Here is a 19954-nt window from a genome sequence, read left to right on the forward strand (position 1 = left end):
GAAACATCATGGAGGGATTATTTCTGCACGTACCTCAACCAATATAAGGTTCATGCCTGTAGATCTTGCATCTCCCACCATCTTTAGGCAGTTGTACTTGTTGGCCCTTAGAAGAAATTCTTGGAATTGGGCTGACTGTGAGGTACTGGATAAACTGTTTGTTGTCCTGTCTAACACATAATAGACACAGACAAACAGAGAAATCAGGATTGAGAGAAACGAGGTGGAATTTGGATTGAACGGACATAAAATATTTTTTTTCCAAATAAAAATTTTGCCTGGCAGCATTTGTTTCCAATTAATCAGGGATGGCCAAGTACCAATACCACATATTGATATGGGACCAATACGAGCCTTATTTCAATGTGTCAAGACTAGGGGTAAGATTGGGTGGCCTGAGCCTGAGCCCGACCCGAAATTCGGGTCGGGCCTAAAATATCAATCACTGCTTCGGGTTCGGGTCAGGTCGGGCCAGGCTTCTCTCTCGCTGACTTGGGGTTTTTTTTTTTCGTTTCGAGGCCGTCAATATTGACCACGAGAGAACGTGGTTCGCAAAAAAACAGAAGTCGCCTCATCACAACACGTACTGTACTAAACTCTTGCAATGACAATTCAAAGAACTCCTTCCTGTCTGTGTCTATTATCCAGCCATCATTGTAAGTGCCGCACTAGATTCTTAAGGACGTACTGCTGCTGTGGTTAATGGCCCAATTTTCAAACCGTCAAAATGACGGACGGCCTTAAATTTTTCCTCAAACTCTTTAAAAAATATATATTTTTAAAATCCGTCAATGATGGAAAATTGTCGGTTAATGTACTCGCTGCAGAAACAGAAATACATGTTTAAAAGATGTGAATATTTATACAGACTTGTTTAACTTAGATTTCATGACACAACACAGGCTTTAATTTGTTAAAACAAATCACCCCTCCTCCTCCCGAGTCATCACGAATAAAATAGAAAATGTCGGGTTTGCTTGGGGCTCGGGCCTGCAAATCAAGTTAATTGTTCGGGCTCGGGCCGGGTCGGGTTTAAATACCAGCGGGCTGGGTCGGGTCGGGCTGGGTTTTTTTGGCCCGGTCTTACCTCGAGTCAAGACCCTTCGAGGCTGCAGACACCAGTTACTCATACTTAAAGTGCCCTCTGGTGGCCACACTATGAACATGAAGTGAATGCAATGTTGAGTGAAATTTTTTCTATGTATTGCATTCTTACCGATGTTGTCATATATCCCTATAAGATGCCATTTTGATAAGTTGATGTCGAGAGCTCATTATTCATGTGCTGCTACGAAAATGAACAGATTTATTTGCTAATTCAATTCCAGCATAGTTGACAAAGTATTTTAAAGTGAATCCTGATCAGTCCTCTCATATGCCCATTAATATACTATTTTTATTCAATAAGCATTTCAGAGCTGTGAACCTGTGGAAATTCCTTTGCATTAATAGACAAACAGACAGATAGCTACATAGCCAGACAGATAGATATCTGTTGACTAATGACGGTAAAATGATGGCTGAAACACAATATTTTATTGAATATTCACAAATTCATAGTTCGCATCCTGTTCATTGCAGATTAATGCTGCGGCTTTTTTTGTATGTCTCGGGGTGCTACAGGTGCCTGCCTGTTTTTGTTGGCCCAGGTCAAAATTACTGAAAATTGTTTTATGTTTCCACTGTAGGTGGTGCTACAGAGCCATTTTGTGTTATCGTTCTTTGGAATAGCGCGATTTTCACAATGGCCAATGAGTGTACAAAGGTTGGGGAGCTTTCGTGCATGGTTCAGTCACAAAAAATTTTGTGAAAAATTTCACAAAAATGTGATTCAGTTTTGTGAAATAAATAACTTATTACTATTAATAATAATTTATACAAAAACAATAGGCCCTAATAACAATAATAATTCAAGCTGCGAGCAGCTAGCAAGGGCCTTCGCAGCCCTGGCAAAGTTGAGGTACTGTCATGTTGGGATACTGACAAAATGGAAATTGGACATCAGATTTAAAGTTATTTGGATGAAATGTGACGTCTATAAATAGCAAAAAAATTGGCAAAAATTGAAAGGAAATGAAAAATGGCTGACATCCTGATACCTTTAGCAAATGGCTCCAAGAGTCATATACCTACAAATATGTATATGCTATGATCTCCTCAGAGCATCTGACTCCGGTTTAGTCTCCATCCTCATCCTCTTAGACTTGAGCGCTGCCTTTGACACAATCTCTCACCCTATCCTCCTCAATAGACTCTCCTCCATTGGTCTCTCCCACACTCCCCTCAGTTGGTTCCACTCCGACCTCACTGGCCGCACTCAGTTTGCCCAGCTCAAATCCTTCACCTCAAAGCCCTCCCCAGTCACCACAGTTGTACCACAGGGATCTGTCCTAGGTCCCCTTCTCTTCATCATCTACCTCCTGCCTCTTGGCCATATCCTACGCAAATTTAATACCCACTTTCACTGCTTTGCTGATGACACCCAGCTCTACCTCTCCTGCAAGCCAAACTCCATACTCCAACCCCCCTCCCTCACCTCTTGCCTCTCCGAACTCAAAACATGGTTCACAATAAACTTTCTTAAATTAAATGCTAGTAAAACTGAAGTCCTCCTTCTTGGCACCAAATCCACTTTATCCAAAGTAAACAGTTTTTCCTTCAACATTGACAGTTCCCTAGTGTCCTCCTCCCCCCAGGTTAAGAGTCTGGGTGTCATCCTGGATAGCATGCTCACCTTCCACTCACATATCAACACCATCACCCGCACTGCTTATTTTCCACCTCCACAATATTACCAGACTTCGCCCTTCCCTCACCCCCCGCACCACTACTATTCTTCTCCACAGTCTTGTCACATCCCGCATTGATTACTGCAACGCTCTCCTCTTCGGCCTACCTCAAAAGTCCCTTCATAAAATCCAGCTGGTTCAAAACACTTCTGCTCGCATCATCGCAAAAACATCTTCCCAGCAGCACATCACCCCCGTTCTCCAACAGCTCCACTGGCTCCCTGTTCAACATCGCATCAATTACAAACTGCTTCTATATACATATACTAGCTGGTTCGCCGCCCTCCGTGCGGTTCATCAGCTAGTTCCTGCGGAAGGCTGGTAAGGTGGGCCATCGGCCCACAAAAGTATTGTTGCTTGGTTCAACTTTTTGTTCATCTTCATTGCTTATCGCGAAAATAAAGAGATGTTTATCCATCCATCCATCCATCATCTACCGCTTATCCGGGGCCGGGTCGCGGGGGCAACAGCTTTAGCAGGGAAGCCCAGACTTCCCTCTCCCTAGCTACTTCTTCCAGCTCTCCCCGGGGGATCCCGAGTCGTTCCCAGGCAAGCTGGGTGACATAGTCTCTCCAGCGTGTCCTGGGTCTTCCTCGGGGTCTCCTCCCGGTGGGACATGACCGGAACACCTCACCGGGGAGGCGCTCAGGAGGCATCCGAATCAGATGCCCAAGCCACCTCATCTGGCTCCTCTCGATGTGGAGGAGAAGCGGCTCGACTCTGAGCCCCTCCCGGATGACTGAGCTTCTCACCTTATCTCTAAGGGAGAGCCCGGACACCCTGCGGAGAAAACTCATTTCAGCCGCTTGTATCCGGGATCTCGTTCTTTCGGTCACGACCCATAGCTCGTGACCATCGGTGAGGGTTGGGACGTAGATCGACCGGTAAATTGAGAGCTTCGCCCTTTGGCTCAGCTCCTTCTTCACCACGACAGACCGATACAACGTCCGCATCACAGCAGACGCTGCACCGATCCGCCTGTCGATCTCCCGCTCCCTCCTACCCCCACTCGTGAACAAGACCCCAAGATACTTGAACTCCTCCACTTGGGGTAAGATCTCCTCCCCGACCCGGAGGGGGCACTCCACCCTTTTCCGACTGAGGACCATGGTTTCAGATTTGGAGGTGCTGATTTTCATCCCAACCGCTTCACACTCGGCTGCGAAACGCTCCAGTGAGAGTTGGAGAGCCCCGTTTGAAGGAGCCAACAGCACCACATCATCTGCAAAAAGCAGGGATGTAATACTGAGGCCCCCAAAACGGACCCCCTCAACGCTTCGGCTGCGCCTAGAAATTCTGTCCATAAAGGTTATGAACAGAATCGGCGACAAAGGGCAGCCTTGGCGCAGTCCTACCCCCACTGGAAACGATTCCGACTTACTGCCGGCAATGTGAACCAAACTCTGACATCGGTGGTATAGTGACCGAACAGCCCGTATCAGGGGGTTCGGTACCCCATACCCACGAAGCACCCCCCACAGAACTCCCCGAGGGACACGGTCAAACGCCTTCTCCAAGTCCACAAAACACATGTAGACTGGTTGGGCGAATTCCCACATACCCTCAAGGACCCTGCTAAGGGTGTAGAGCTGGTCCACTGTTCCACGGCCGGGACGAAAACCACACTGCTCCTCCTCAATCTGAGGCTCGACTTCCTGACGGACCCTCCTCTCCAGCACCCCTGAATAGACCTTACCAGGGAGGCTGAGGAGTGTGATCCCTCTGTAGTTGGAACACACCCTCCGGTCCCCCTTTTTAAAAAGAGGGACTACCACCCCGGTCTGCCAATCCAGAGGCACTCTCCCTGTTGACCACGCGATGTTGCAGAGGCGTGTCAACCAGGACAGCCCCACAACATCCAGAGCCTTGAGGAACTCCGGGCGGATCTCATCCACCCCTGGGGCCTTGCCACCGAGGAGCTTTTTAACAACATCGGTGACTTCAACCACAGAGATAGGAGAGCCCACCTCAGAGTCCCCAGGCTCTGCTTCCTCCAAGGAAGGCGTGTTGGTGGAGTTGAGGAGGTCTTCGAAGTACCCTGCCCACCGGTTCACAACGTCCCGAGTCGAAGTCAGCAGCGCCCCATCCCCACTGTACACAGTGTTAGTGGTGCACTGCTTCCCCCTCCTGAGACGTCGGATGGTGGACCAGAATTTCCTCGAAGCCGTCCGGAAGTCGGCTTCCATGGCCTCACCGAACTCTTCCCACGCTCGGGTTTTTGCCTCGGCGACCACCGAAGCCGCGGTCCGCTTGGCCAGTCGATACCCGTCAGCTGCCTCTGGGGTCCCACAGGCCATAAAGGCTCGATAGGACTCCTTCTTCAGCTTGACGGCATCCCTTACTGCTGGTGTCCACCAGCGAGTACGGGGATTGCCGCCACGACAGGCACCAACCACCTTACGGCCACAACTCAGATTGGCCGCCTCAACAATAGAGGCACGGAACATGGTCCACTCGGGCTCAATGTCCCCCGCCTCCCCCAGAACATGGGAAAAGCTCTGTCGGAGGTGGGAGTTGAAACTCCTTCTGACAGGGGATTCCGCCAGACGCTCCCAACAAACCCTCACTATACGTTTGGGTCTGCCAGGACGGACCGGCATCTTCCCCCACCATCGGAGCCTACTCACCACCAGGTGGTGATCAGTTGACAGCTCCGCCCCTCTCTTCACCCGAGTGTCCAGAACATGCGGCCGCAAATCCGATGATACAACTACAAAGTCGATCATCGAACTGCGGCCTAGGGTGTCCTGGTGCCAAGTGCACATATGGACACCCTTATGTTTGAACAAGGTGTTCGTTATGGACAATCCGTGACGAGCACAGAAGTCCAATAACAAAACACCACTCGGGTTTTGATCGGGGGGGCCGTTCCTCCCAATCACGCCCCTCCAGGTATCACTGTCATTGCCCACGTGAGCATTGAAGTCCCCCAGCAGAACAATGGAGTCCCCAGCAGGAGTACTCTCCAGCACACCCTCCAAGGACTCCAAAAAGGGTGGGTATGCTGAGCTGCTGTTTGGTGCATATGCACAAACAACAGTCAGGACCCGTCCACCCACCCGAAGGCGGAGGGAGGCAACCCTCTCGTCTACCGGTGTGAACCCCAATGTACAGGCACTGAGCCGGGGGGCAATGAGTATGCCCACGCCTGCTCTGCGCCTCTCACCGTGAGCAACTCCAGAGTGGAAGAGAGTCCAACCCCTCTCGAGAGAACTGGTACCAGAACCCAGGCTGTGTGTGGAGGCAAGTCCGACTATATCCAGTCGGAAATTCTCTGCCTCACATACCAGCTCGGGCTCCTTCCCTGCCAGAGAGGTGACATTCCATGTCCCAAGAGCTAGCTTCTGCAGCCGAGGATCGGACCGCCAGGGTCCCCGCCTTTGGCTGCCGCCCAGCTCACATTGCACCCGACCCCTTTGGCCCCTCTCATGGGTGGTGAGCCCATGGGAAAAGAGATGTTTAGCTCTACTAAATAACTAACAATTTCATTGCAATGCTTGTGGGTAGACAACATTTTTTCGCTAAGATGCCCGCGCGATCGTAGTGAGCCACTGCCTGAGTGGCGCAGTGGCGGCGCGCAGCGGCGCGGTGAAGTAGGTACGTTTTGAAAAGGGACAGATGGAAGGACAGACCGCGTGCGGGACGACGCGCAATATATATATAGATATAGAAGATGGCCATCCACAACCTGGCCCCTCCTTACCTAGCCGACCTTCTCCAGATGCATATCCCCTCTCGCTCCCTCAGATCCTCGTCCTCCCTCTGCCTGTTAGTGCCCCCTGCCCGACTGAGCACCATGGGAGCCAGAGCCTTCAGTCACGCTGCTCCAAAGCTCTGGAACAACCTACCTCCGGACCTTCAAAACTGCACACCTCTTTCCACTTTCAAGTCCCGACTAAAAACACACCTGTTCAGGATTGCCTACAACACATAGCTCTTCCATTTCCTATGTTTTTATGATTTTATGTCCTGTTTCTATATCTCGTTTACAAATATTTACGTTGTATTTTCTTATTGTCCTACAGTGTCCTTGGGTGGCACGAAAGGCGCTTTTAAATAAAATGCATTATTATTATTATTATTATTATTTTAAATACATCCCAAATGTCATTGCTTGTGGGGACACGTTTCACTAAAAATTTGTCGAGGGCATTGTTGAGCCATTTCTTTAAAATTGCGCAATAATCTATATTAATTCTGTTGCTCTACCTTATGTGTTTGCAAAGTTTCATCAATTTTCGAACGTGTTGAAAATCTCAAAAATAGTGCTGTCTTCTTGGAAAACAGTGTTGACATGGCAACAGCTTTTCGCAAAAATAAATTTCGTTTTGCAACATCATGAGGGCCTGAGTACTCTTTAAGATAAGATAAGGTATCCTTTATTTGTCCCACACTGGGGAAATTTACAGCCTCCAGCAGCAAGAATGTGGGTAGAAAGAAGAAAGAAGAAAAAACTAACACAGTTCAATTAAGTGCAAAAGAAATACAAAATGGATTAATCGCAGTGCTATTTACAATTGTTTTTCACATCACACACATCACATCATTTAATTTAGATATTATATAATGCTTTAGAGCAGATATGAAGTAAATCTGGTTAACCAACTGGGAAAAAAAACACCAAGAGTAAAAAATTTTTCCTTCGGCCATTAGAAGGAAAAATGTGATCATGTGGGTCAAGTTTTATGGAGCCTTTAGTCAGGTGATGCGGAAATCCATCCATCCATCCATCCATCTTCTACCGCTTATCTGGGGCCAGGTCGCGGGGGCAACAGCTTTAGCAGGGAAGCCCAGACTTCCCTCTCCCTAGCTACTTCTTTCAGCTCTCCCCGGGGTATCTCGAGGCATTCTCAGGCCAGCTCGGGCCCCTCCCGGATGACCGAGCTTCTCACCTTATCTCTAAGGGAGAGCCCGGACACCCTGCGGAGAAAACTCATTTCGGCCGCTTGTATCCGGGATCTCGTTCTTTCGGTCACGACCCATAGCTCGTGACCATTGATGAGGGTTGGAACGTAGATCGACTGGTAAATTGAGAGCTTCGCCCTTTGGCTCAGCTCCTTCTTTACCACGACAGACCAATACAACGTCCGCATCACAGCAGATGCTGCACCGATCCGCCTCTCGATCTCTCGCTCCCTTCTGCCCTCATTCGTGAACAAGACCCCAAGATACTTAAACTCCTCCACTTGGGGTACTATCTCCTCCCCAACCCGGAGGGGGCACTCCACCCTTTTCTGGCTGAGGAGTATTGTTTCAGATTTGGAGGTGCTGATTTTCATTCCAACCGCTTCACACTCGGCTGCGAAACGTTCCAGTGAGAGTTGGAGAGCCCTGCTTGAAGGAGCCAACAGTACAACATCATCTGCAAAAAGCAGAGATGCAATACTGAGGCCACCAAAACGGACCCCCTCAACGCTTCGGCTGCGCCTAGAAATTCTGTCCCTAAAGGTTATGAACAGAATCGGCGACAAAGGGCAGCCTTGACGGAGTCCTACCCTCACTGGAAACTATTCCGACTTACTGCCGGCAATGCGAACCAAACTCTGACATCGGTGGTATAGTGACCGAACAGCCCGTATCAGGGGGTTCCGGTACCCCACACCCTTGAAATACCCCCCACAGAACTCCCCCCGAAGGACACAGTCAAACGCCTTCTCCAAGTCCACAAAACACATGGAGACTGGTTGGGCGAATTCCCACATACCCTCGAGGACCCTGCTCAGGGTGTAGAGCTGGTCCACAGTTCCACGGGCGGGACGAAAACCACACTGCTCCTCCTCAATCTGAGGCTCGGCTTCCCGACAGACCCTCCTCTCTAGCACCCCTGAATAGACCTTACCAGGGAGGTTGAGGAGTGCGATCCCTCTGTAGTTGGAACACACCCTCTAGTTCCCCTTTTTAGAAAGAGGGACCACCACCCCGGTCTGCCAATCCAGAGGCACTCTCCTTGTTGACCACGCGATGTTGTGCAGAGGCGTGTCAATCAGGACAGCCCCACAACATCCAGAGCCTTGAGGAACTCCGGGCGGATCTCATCCACCACTGGGGCCTTGCCACCGAGGAGCTTTTTAACCACTTTAACCGGTGACTTCAACCACAGAGATAGGAGAGCCCACCTCAGGGTCCTCAGACTCTGCTTCCTCCAAAGAAGGCGTGTTAGTGGAGTTGAGGAGGTCTTCGAAGTACTCTGCCCACCGGTTCACAACGTCCCAAGTCGAAGTCAGAAGCGCCCCATCCCCATGATGCGGAAATGTAAAGTACATTCAAAATGACTTCCTCTTAGGTTTAGCAGATGGCTCCAAAATATTTTTTCACAGGTATTGGGTGGTTTCACACAGCACCAAATTTTTAGAGATCTTGGTGAAACATAAAATTGGGGCTGCTTTGTTAAAAAATTCTAAGGAGCAGTGATGAGCCGTTTTTAACAAATTGTACAATCAACTAAAAATATGAATGACTTTGCCACACCTGATAGATGTGCAAAGTTTCCCGAGTTTTCATGTATGTTCAGACACTCAAAATTTGCATTGTTTTCTTGGCGAACTGCATGTTGCTACTCAACAGTATTTATAGACAACTTTAATACACCCACTGCTGTATATAAAGCACTGTGCATGGAATGTACATGTACTTAATTTATGTACGTAACTAGAGGTAGATTTTCAACACAAAATTAGTGTGTAACATTAAAGATTCATAAAAATGGTTGTTAATAACTCCACTGTATATAAATAATAAGAAGAAAGATGAGGAAGAAGTGGAAGAATTCCCAGATATAAGCAGCACATCGACTGTTTCACCAGAGAAGGCAACATTCTAGACCACTGCTATACAAAAATCAAACATACATACCGATCGGTCGCCCGTGCAGCATTGGGTCTTTCTGATCACAATTTAATCCACTTAATACCTACAGGTGTACATACAGACAGAAATTCAAATGTGCTAACCTGGTTGTTAAGACTGTGAAAAAATGGACGGATGAAGCAAAGCTAGCTCTACAAGAATGCTTAGACTGCACTGACTGGGGCGTCTTTGAAACTTCAACGGGCATACCGGACGAATACACAGACACTGTAAAATCATACATCAGTTTCTGTGAGGACAGTCATTCCGCTCCTTCAACAATAACAAGCCATGGTTTACTCCCAAACTCAGGAAAGAGAAAGAGGCCGCATTTAGAAGTGGAGATCGAGCACTGTACAAACACGCCCAAAACCAATTGACAAAGGAAATTAACATCGCTAAGAGAAGCTATGCAGAGAGGCTGAAAAACCAGTTCTCTGCTAACGACTCTGCAACTGTATGGAATGGCCTGAAAGCAATCACAAACTATAGAATGCCATCCCCCCAAACAGTGAACAATAGGGGTCTGGCTGATGAACTAAACAATGTTTTTCTGCCGATTTGAAAAGGACACCCCCATTTCCCACATACACCCACCTCTACCAGAAACTACTCTATCCACACCCCCTCTTTTTCTCCACTACAGATCCACGAACAGGACGTGAGATGGCTCTTCAAGCAGCAGAAGATGAAGAAAGCTGTGACGCCCGACAAACTGTCCCTCTCCTGCCTGAAAGTCTGCGCTGACCAGCTGGCTCCGGTCTTCACACAAATCTTCAACAGATCCCTGGAGCTGTGTGGGGTCCCATCCTGGTTCAAACAGTCTACCATCATCACAGTTTCAAATAAATCGGCAAAATCGGAACTGAACGACTATAGGCCGGTCGCCCTATGGTCATGAAGTCCTTTGAACGCCTTGTGTTGAACCACCTAAAGAACGTCACCGGACCCCTGCTGGACCCTCTCCAGTTTGCCTACCGGGCAAACAGGTCTGTGGAAGACACAGCCAACATAGGTCTCCACTACATCCTCGAGCACCTCGACAGCACAGGGACCTACGCAAGGATTCTGTTTGTGGATTTCAGCTCTGCGTTCAACACCATCATCCCGGAACTCCTCACCCCCAAACTTCTCCACCTCGGTGTGTCCCCTACGATCTGCCAGTGGATCCTCAGCTTCCTGACGGGACGGACACAACAGGTGAGACTGGGAGCGACAACATCATCAACACGCACCACCAGCACTGGAACCTCCCCAAAGGGATGTGTCCTCTCTCCACTGCTCTTCTCCCTCTCCACAAACGATTGCACCTCAACAGATCCAGCTGTCAAACTCATAAAGTTCGCAGACGACACCACGGTCATCAGTCTCATCAAAGACGGCGACGAGTCTGCGTACCGTCAACAAGTGGAGCAGCTGGAGCTCTGGTGCAGCCGACACAACCTCGGGCTGAACACGCTCAAGACTATAGAAATGATCGTGGACTTCAGGAAACATTCTTCTCCACAGTTGCCCCTCACACTATCCAACTGCCCTGTGTCAACAGTCGAGACCTTTAAGTTCCTGGGAATCACAGTTTCCCAGGACATGAAGTGGGAAGTCAACACCATCTCCATCCTGAAAAGGGCCCAGCAGAGGATGTACTTCCTGAGGCTGCTGAGGAAGCATGGCCTGCCACAGGAGGTGCTACGCCAGTTCTACACGGCAGTCATCGAATCAATGCTGTGTTCTTCCATCACGATTTGGTTTGGGGCCGCCACAAAAAAGGACAAAATACGACTTCAACGGGCAGTTAGGACGGCAGAAAAAATCATTGGCACCGCCCTACCAACTCTTGAGGACTTGCACACTGCAAGAATCAAGACAAGGGCACGGAAAATCCTTCTTGATCCCCCGCACCCTGCCCACCACCTTTTCCAGCTACTCCCCTCAGGCAGGCGCTACAGATCCATACGCACCAAATCCAGTAGACACTTAAACAGCTTCTTCCCTCTAGCCATTAACTCCCTAAAAAGTCACTGATGTAGTCACTCTTCTTGTACTACAAATACTGCTACTGGCCACTAAAATGGTTCAATGATTTTCTGCACCAACTATACAAACTGTCATAGTATTGTATTCTACCACTGTTCACTTTAGCTGTGCTTGATACTTTGCACATTGTCTCACAGTTGTGACTGGGTGGTACAACCGCACTACGGTTCACTTACATTACGAAATGTCCTTGCATACCAATTTGTCATGTCCTTGTTTACGATGATACTAATGCAGCGTGTTATACCGGAGACAAATTCCTTGTGTGTTCTACATACTTGGCCAAGAAAGATGATTCTGATTCTGAAGAACAATACGGACCTCGCAGCCCTCATTAAAATGACCAAGAGCTATGGTTCAAAACTGTCAGTTGGGAGAACAGTCAAAAAGAGATTCAAATGCATTAAATATAGCACTGACGACAGTGAGGATAAGATACGATAAGATAAGATAACCATCATTTGACCATATCTCAACCTTCCCCTGATGAAAATATGCACGGAAGCTAGTCCCCCACCGTTACCCCCTCCCTCATACATTCCCTTGATTCACCGTCTTCATTGTTTATGTCTTGTGACCTGTTGTAACTGTCATATGCTTGTGCAGGAGTTTTTTTGCCTCACTCAAATTATCCTCAAAATGAGGGTAGTTCGAGCGTGGGTTTTTTCTCCCTCTCTCCCTCCCCTGTGGTTTCTTTCCGACCTTCGGGTTGAGTGAACGATGACGCGGTTTGGCTGCCGCTGCTCAACCCGTATTGTTTCGTGTTTTTTGTTATTGTAAAGTGACAACAACCGGATAACTAGACGACCCAATAAACCCAAAGCCTGTGTCCATCAATCATTGGCAATTTGCAATTTGAAGGAAAGTCTCAAACGCTTCACTTCCTGCCCAACTCTACGAATAACTACGTGATGACACGTAGCAGAATGATCTTGTCATTCATCCAAACCAAAAACAAATTCCATGAATTTGTTGAAATATTGGCCATTGTTGTCATTCTTCGCTGACTTTTCATTTAACCTAAGGCTTCTTCTCTGTTTGTTTTTTGTTTGTTTTTTTTCCAAGATGGCGCCCGAGTAGGAAGCCGTCGGCAAGTGTTCTTCAAGAGCCTTGCTTTTTTTGTTGTTTTTATCTTTTGTTTTGTCACATGGTGTTTGTTGTTTCATCATGTGGACCTGATGTGTACTGTTTACAGTGTTTTTTAGCCCCGACATACATCAAAGGAGAAGGATCTGTGCTTGGTGGTTTCGCCTTCTCGGCAGCACGCCTGTACCAGCACAGATTTTGATTTGGAAGAATGTCGGCGCCATTTGACTCTCGGTGCTGGACAGCCCTGGGGCGCTTGTGTTTTTTACGCATGTAGTATTTTTCACAGCCCCGTTTTGTTCAGTGGTGAGGTCGGCTCTGTTGGACAGTCTGCGTTGGTGCGGCTGAATGGATGGCCGCTGAAGTTGAGGATGAGGAGAGAGGAGCGTTGGTGCAGAGCGTAGATGCGCATTTGGAACTGAGAGTCGACGCTTGGAATTGAAATGGATTTACATGGGACAGGAGATTTTTTTCGTCAATGGATGCTACAGCTTCTTGTTGACTTTGAAACTTAGCTTGTAGTACATTTTGAGCATGACGTCTCTGATCCACTGGTGAAAGGACACTTTCATTCTCTCCTCCTTCATGTCAAACTGCTTCAAGCAACAAAGGGCATAAGGGAAAAGCGGTTAGGATTGCATGACTGTCCGTGTTTTCTTGTTCATGTTCATGTCAACGTTATTGTCAAATGTGCGACACGTGCAACATACAGCACAGATGAAATTTCTTTCCTAAGGAGAAAGAGGAGCCGCTGCGGGTGCCCGCATTTACCGTATTTTCACGACTATAAGGCGCCATTAAAAGTCTTAAATTTTCTCCAAAATGGACAGGACGACTTATGGCGCGGAGCGTCCTTTATATGCGCTGAGTTCCAAAATCTGACTGACAGCCGACACGCTGTTTATATAGAGAAAAGGCGGAAGTGACTGTGGCCAGGCATGCGGGAGAGAAGTCGGCCAATCAGGGAAGGGTGGGCGTGTATATATACATATATGGAGAGGGAGAGAGAGAGAGAGAGAGAGAGGGAGAGAGAGAGGACAGGCAAGCTAGTCCGCCAATGGTGAAGGGTGGGCGTGTAAGTGGACGCCTCAAGCCAGTACCAACACTTGTATAGAGTGTGGCAATGTGCATTGTTGCAAAACAACTCCGGTTTTGGTTTCTAAGAACCCCTGAAAATAATTTCGACAAAAAGACACGCCTACGAAGCTCAGTTCAAACTTAAAGCCACCGGTTATGCTTTTGGCATGCGTGCCCATCTCACAGCAGCGGTGAAAAAACAAGTCAAGCAAATGAACTCTGAGCTTGCCGTTATTCCCGGAGGCTTGACTAAAGAACTCCAACCGCTGGACATCGGCATCAACCGGGCGTTCAAAGTAAAGTTGCGAACGGCATGGGAACAATGGATGATCGGTGGCAAATACAACTTTACAAAGAGTGAGAGGCAGCGCTTGGCGAGTTACGCCACAATACGCAACAAAGAGAGGGAATGCGGCGTTTTTGATGGATTACGGTACTTGCACAATTGTTCAATTCTTTCTACACACACACGCGCTGCCACCATGTTTCGCTCTGTTCTTTACTTTCAAATGTGGGAAAGCTTCACACGAGAGAAATGTTGACTTTGCTGTTGCTACTCCTTCTTTCCGCTCGGCAATGCGTAGCAACTCACACTAGCATGTGATGCATTCAATGACAACTGAGATGTGCAGTCCTCTGCTTCTGATACAAAGGATGAGGACTTTGATGGATTTCTGGGTGATGATTGATCGAAAAACGTGAGAACATTGTACGATGGCTAAATAAAATACACCCGAACTCAGTTCTGCTTTCGTTGCCTTTTTAAAAACGTGTGTTTAGCTTATCTGTATGTCTTGGCATGCTACCGTGTGCTTCAAGCTAACGTGTTAGAGTGCGCGCATGCATGCCGTATGTTTAAGCTGGCGTATGTTTTACCACTGTAAAACTGCGGCTATTCGTACGATGCGTCCTGTGTATGTGTAAAATACAGAAATGTCACGCATTAATGAGACTGCGGCCATTAGTACGATGCGTCGAATAGTCGTGAAAATACGGTAGTTCACATAAAATGACAAATAATACAACCCAACACGTAAGTCACAGACAGTCGTGCAATCTTAACCACTTTTCTGCATACACTTTGTTGTTTGAAGCCGTTTTATGTTATGTGTTGTGTTTATTATTTTACTTTAAGTTAATTGTTTTGTTAAGTGCTTTGTTACAGCTGCAGCTGTTGTTAAAGCGCTATATAAATCAGGAGGTATTGTTTTGCATTATATTGTTTTGTTTTTGGTAACTTCCAGTGGCTGCTCTACAGCATCAATTTACTGGCATGTAATTTACAACCTTTCAGTGTCTTCTTGTGGACACATACATTTCCTGAAATGTTTCCATGTTCACAATTTTTTTAGCGATAAAGTGACTCAGTTTCCGTGTCGACATGGCCTGAATGTGATTGGTTCATTTTGAACACAACCACATCCCCAGTTACAAGAGTTCATGACTAAATATGTGCTTACTTGTTCAAACACTCCATTATTTTTACTTCCTTTCGAAAATATAATACCATATTTTCCGCACTAAAAGGCGCACCTAAAAGTCTTCTATTTTCTTAAAAGCTCTCAGTGCACCTTAAAATCCGTTGCGCCTTATGTATGGTCATTACGGTAATATGTCAACCCCAAAATGGCTCCTTGCTGTAGACATACAATATAACACGGAAATAGAATAGCGACAAGATAGTTCAACGTTAATGAGTCAATGTTATAACTTGCTGTTGATTCAGTGAACTGTGTCACTGATTCATTAAATAAGTTTTTGTGCAGCTCCGAAAAAAGGAGAGCTGTGGTGTTGGTTTTTTAAAACGCACAATCTATTCATGGTTTTCACAGTCTCAACAAATACAGGTATGTCTTTGACTGTCTCCGTGCCTTCTCTTCTTCTGTTCGACTCGAGAGGCGTTCATGACCGCCTCCGAAAAACATAAATTGACGATTCCTTGAAAGAAACTACAGTCCCTCTACAGAATTTATTTTGTGATTTCTTCGTTTGTGAATACAGTACACAACAAAGGAACAAATAACAAAAACTTCTAAGACAGTCTAGTCTCCTACAATTTACTGACATCTGATCGTTCTGTTTGCATTTCCTTGACCATAGCTCCATCTAGTGGATGTATTGTAGATTGCGATTTATAATCCAGTGCGTCCAATATATTTAAGAAATATACAAAATAAACCATTCACTGAAGGTGCGCCTCATAATCCAATGTGCCTTTTCATGCGGAAAATTTTATTTTAATTGAGATGCCCAGGATATGTTTCACATTATTGGTGGATTTCTTTTTTTTTAGTTATTCATGTTGGTTTTCATTTTTACATCACAAAATCCTGGCACTCGTACAAAAGCATGTTGACATTTGATACCCAGAGAATCTTAAAATAAAATTGAGAATAGCAGTGACAGAGAACTTGTCTAGGTTATATACCATTATCCTCACCTTGCTGACTGTTGGTGTACGAGTCCAGTTTCGGTGGGTTGGTCCACTCTTGAATTCTTAGGCCCAGTTCCAGAGACAAAACCTGGATTGTAGCAGTCTTTCCACACCCCGATGGTCCTGTTAGCAGCAATAGCCCACCCTGTGAGGAAGAGCAGGCAATGTGTGACAATGGCTACGTACATTGATACTGCGTGTACACGCACGCACACGCACGCACAGACACGCGCACACACGCACACACACACTGGTTGGAAATAATGTTTGTCAGACTTAAACGTTGAAGATCATCAAACTAATTTAAATATTAGTCAAAAATGCAGTTTTTATAATAAAGTTTTTATGATTAAAGGGAAAACAGAATCCAAACCTGAGCCATTGCCCAGACTTGAATCCGATCAAACATTTCTGGCGAGATCTGAAAACAGCTGTGCGCCAACGGTCCCCCATTAAACCTGATCAGAGGTGCTGCAAAGCCGAATGAGTGAAAGTGGCCAAAGATACTATCTGTGTGCCAAGCTTGTTGTATCATATTTAAAAAAAAAAAAAACTCGCGGCTGTAATTACAGCCAAAAGGTGCATCAACAAAGGCTGAGAAGAGCAATAGAGCAAGGCTGTGAATACTTATTGCATGTGACGTGGTCTTTTATTTTTAATTAATTTGGACAAATTAAAAAAATACATACTTTTTATGTCGTATTTATAGGAGATGCACTGTATAATCATATGCATACATTCATATAAGCTACATATACAGTACTATACAAATGTACATATAGAACAGTGCTTCAATTGTTTTCTGTTTCGCCCCCGCAACAAGAAGAAAACAATTCGCACCACCCCACTCTCTGCTGCCACAATAATCATCATTTGTCTATAAAATGATTAAACGTCCACTTCTGCAGGATATAGTATTTTGTTAAAATTAAAGAAAGAAAAAAAGAAATATAGCTCAACTCACAGCAAAGAATAACTTAACATTGGTTTTTAGTCTGTAACAAGAAAGATTTTAAATGGATCAATTATCCTGAAATTTAAAAAAAAATCCTTGTTAAAACATTTATTACCAGCTTACTGCACCATTTGATCCATTGCACTATTCTGAAAACTAAAATTAAATAAATCAATAAATAATAAATTAAAATTCAAAGCAACATTAACTCAGGAACAGAATATATAAAACACTTTAGTCCACAAAACAAAAATGAATAAAACAATTTGTGCTGATTTTTTTCGCTTTTTTTTTTTAACAAAATGAGGAAGTAAGGATTAATAGCTACGATGAGTACGTTTTACAGTAGGCAACTTTTCCAGCGGCTTATCTGCGTGATTAAGATGTAATATCGTCAAGTGGTGCCTTGGTTTATTTGGCTTTGTGCTGTCTGCTAGCAGCATTTTTAGACACAGTTAACACACCGGTCTTTCCTCGTCTCCCACTGTAGTCACAGTGGAGCCAACTGCTGCATATGGTTCGTCATATTTCATTGTCTTAGCTTTCGTGTGACTTAGTTTTGTCTCATTATCTGATATAGAGCAACAGTCCTGTATGAAACAAGGCTCCTTCGTAACTCTATAACTTGAAAATGAGAACTTTAAACTATACCTGTGATCCGTCTGTATGGACTTTCAGCCAATTCTCCACTTCTTCTACCTTCTTCTTGTGAACAGCTAAATCAACCTATGTAAAAAAAACACAGTAAACATTAAAAAGCTAACAGCTGCTTTAGTTGCAGATCATGTCTACTCCATAAAATAATTCTCAGATTGACAAACTTCGGCTTTTCTTTAAATATTAATAATAATTATTATAGGGTGGCACGGTAGAAGGATGGTTGCAACGTCCGTTTCACTGTGCAAAAGTTGTGGTTTTGAATCCTGTCCTCATTTTCCTGTGTGAAATGTGTATGTTCTCCTCGTGCCTGCGTTGGTTTTCTCCAGGTACTCCAGTTTCCTTACAGCTTGGATCGGCTCCTGCATGCTCGCGACCCTCGTGAGGATAAGCGGGTCAGATAATGGATGGATGGGTATCAGCTATTTCATATGGTCAGCTGAATTACCTTCATTAGCATTCAACAATAAAAGTAGTTTGATGGCTCGGGACTACTTCATGACTCTGGGTGTTTACTGAAGTTGGCCCAATTGGGCTAGTAAAACTTTTACAAACGCAGGGCACATAAAGGCAAACAATCATTCACACTTAGAATCACACCTAGGGACAATATATGGTGTCCAATTAACCTAACATGCATGCTTTTGGAATGTGGGAGGAAACCGGAGTATCGAGAGAAAACTCACATAGGCACAAGGAGAACATGCAAACTCCACACAGGAAGGCCAGGAAATCAAATATACTACAGTGAAAACCCCCCTGTTGTGAAATTTTTCTTGCTGCAAACATGATTTTGTTGTAGAGGAGTTTCACTGTGAAATGAAAATTAAGTGAAATTTGGGACCTTTGAGTAAAGAGTAAATTCAAATACATTTCATTCATATTTTTAATTTACAATACAATGCTTGGGTGGAAGCATAGAGACCAGGATGAGTGAGTATTCATGTTGAAAGTGAAAATATGCAGCATAGAGAATAGAGGAATGAAGACTTACCTTTGAGCATGGCATGTATCTGTCCACCCAGGGTTCATCCTGTTTCCTGCGGCCTCGGTCTGAGCTGCAGATCTCTCCTTTCCTCTTGTGAGGCCCCATTGGTTCAATTTAGGAGCCCCAAATCTGACCCCTCTTCTCTCTACAATCAAATAAATTCTGTCCTGTCAAATTAATGAAAGATTGGTGCACGGAACAGTTTGTCAAGAAAGATCACATTTAATAAATGAACTATTCATCAGGGCATTTCTATAAGTTTTACACATATTCCAATTAGTTACAACAAAAACAATGACAATAAAACAGACACAAAGGTGTAAATCTATCAGTATTGTGTATTTCAAGTATTTGTTTTTTCTTTCAAATGCTAATAATAACGAGCCCTCGTCATTTTTATTTATTTATCACACATTGTACCTTTACCTGTTATTTTGAACACTATCACCAAGTAAAACAGAAGTACCGTAACAAACGGCTACACCAGGTGTGCTGGGGTCAATAACTCAACTGAGTTGAGCTTGGTTTCAAGAAAAGTAATTAGGATTTCCAGTCACCTGCCCAATCTAGGAATAGAAGTTATTATAATATCAATTAATAGCGTATTGTATTCAATTGGACTACAAAAACTGCCGGAAAGGACTTTTTAAACTCAATCTGCTTGAAGCAGCTTTCTCTTTCAGTGACAGCTTTTCATTCTTGACTGTGGTTCTGAATATTGAGGGAACCAAGTCCTGCATGACAGCGAGTAGTCGGCTGACTGAGCATAAACATTTTTCAGCATTTGTCTTCCACAGGTTACATTTACAAGCCAACCGGTGGAGTAACTTGGCACGCGATGAGCTAGTAACCGTATACCCTATTTAAAATAATGTCAGAATAAACTCACCAAATTCAACTACCTTTAGCCAAACCTACGCATCAGTGTCGGGGTGTGCTGGAGTCAATCCCATCTGTTTTCGGGAAAATCATGTAATCCAATTCGTCGATGAAGAAAATATGTCATTTTGGACAGAACTAACGACTGCAATAAAGCAGCGGAGTACTGTATTTCTGTCTGTTTAAACTCTGCTGATGCGATGCCGTAA

At 45.3% G+C, this 19954-nt stretch overlaps 1 protein-coding gene across 1 annotated transcript in view; it reads right to left on the reverse strand.

The window, feature by feature from the left end:
- The window catches only part of rad17 (RAD17 checkpoint clamp loader component), a 155434-nt gene extending 135483 nt beyond the window's left edge, over positions 1–19951 (reverse strand). The window contains exons 1-5 of the mRNA XM_052068405.1: positions 19756–19951; positions 18873–19011; positions 17873–17947; positions 16273–16411; positions 34–170 (exon numbers count right to left, since the gene is read on the reverse strand). Coding sequence (XP_051924365.1) covers positions 34–170; positions 16273–16411; positions 17873–17947; positions 18873–18971 — 450 coding nt within the window. The 5' untranslated portion in view covers positions 18972–19011; positions 19756–19951. The remainder of the gene's footprint in view (positions 1–33; positions 171–16272; positions 16412–17872; positions 17948–18872; positions 19012–19755) is intronic.
- Positions 19952–19954: the final 3 nt, after the last annotated feature.

The sequence above is a fragment of the Hippocampus zosterae genome, chromosome 6, assembly GCF_025434085.1.
Source record: "Hippocampus zosterae strain Florida chromosome 6, ASM2543408v3, whole genome shotgun sequence".
Lineage (NCBI taxonomy): Eukaryota > Metazoa > Chordata > Actinopteri > Syngnathiformes > Syngnathidae > Hippocampus > Hippocampus zosterae.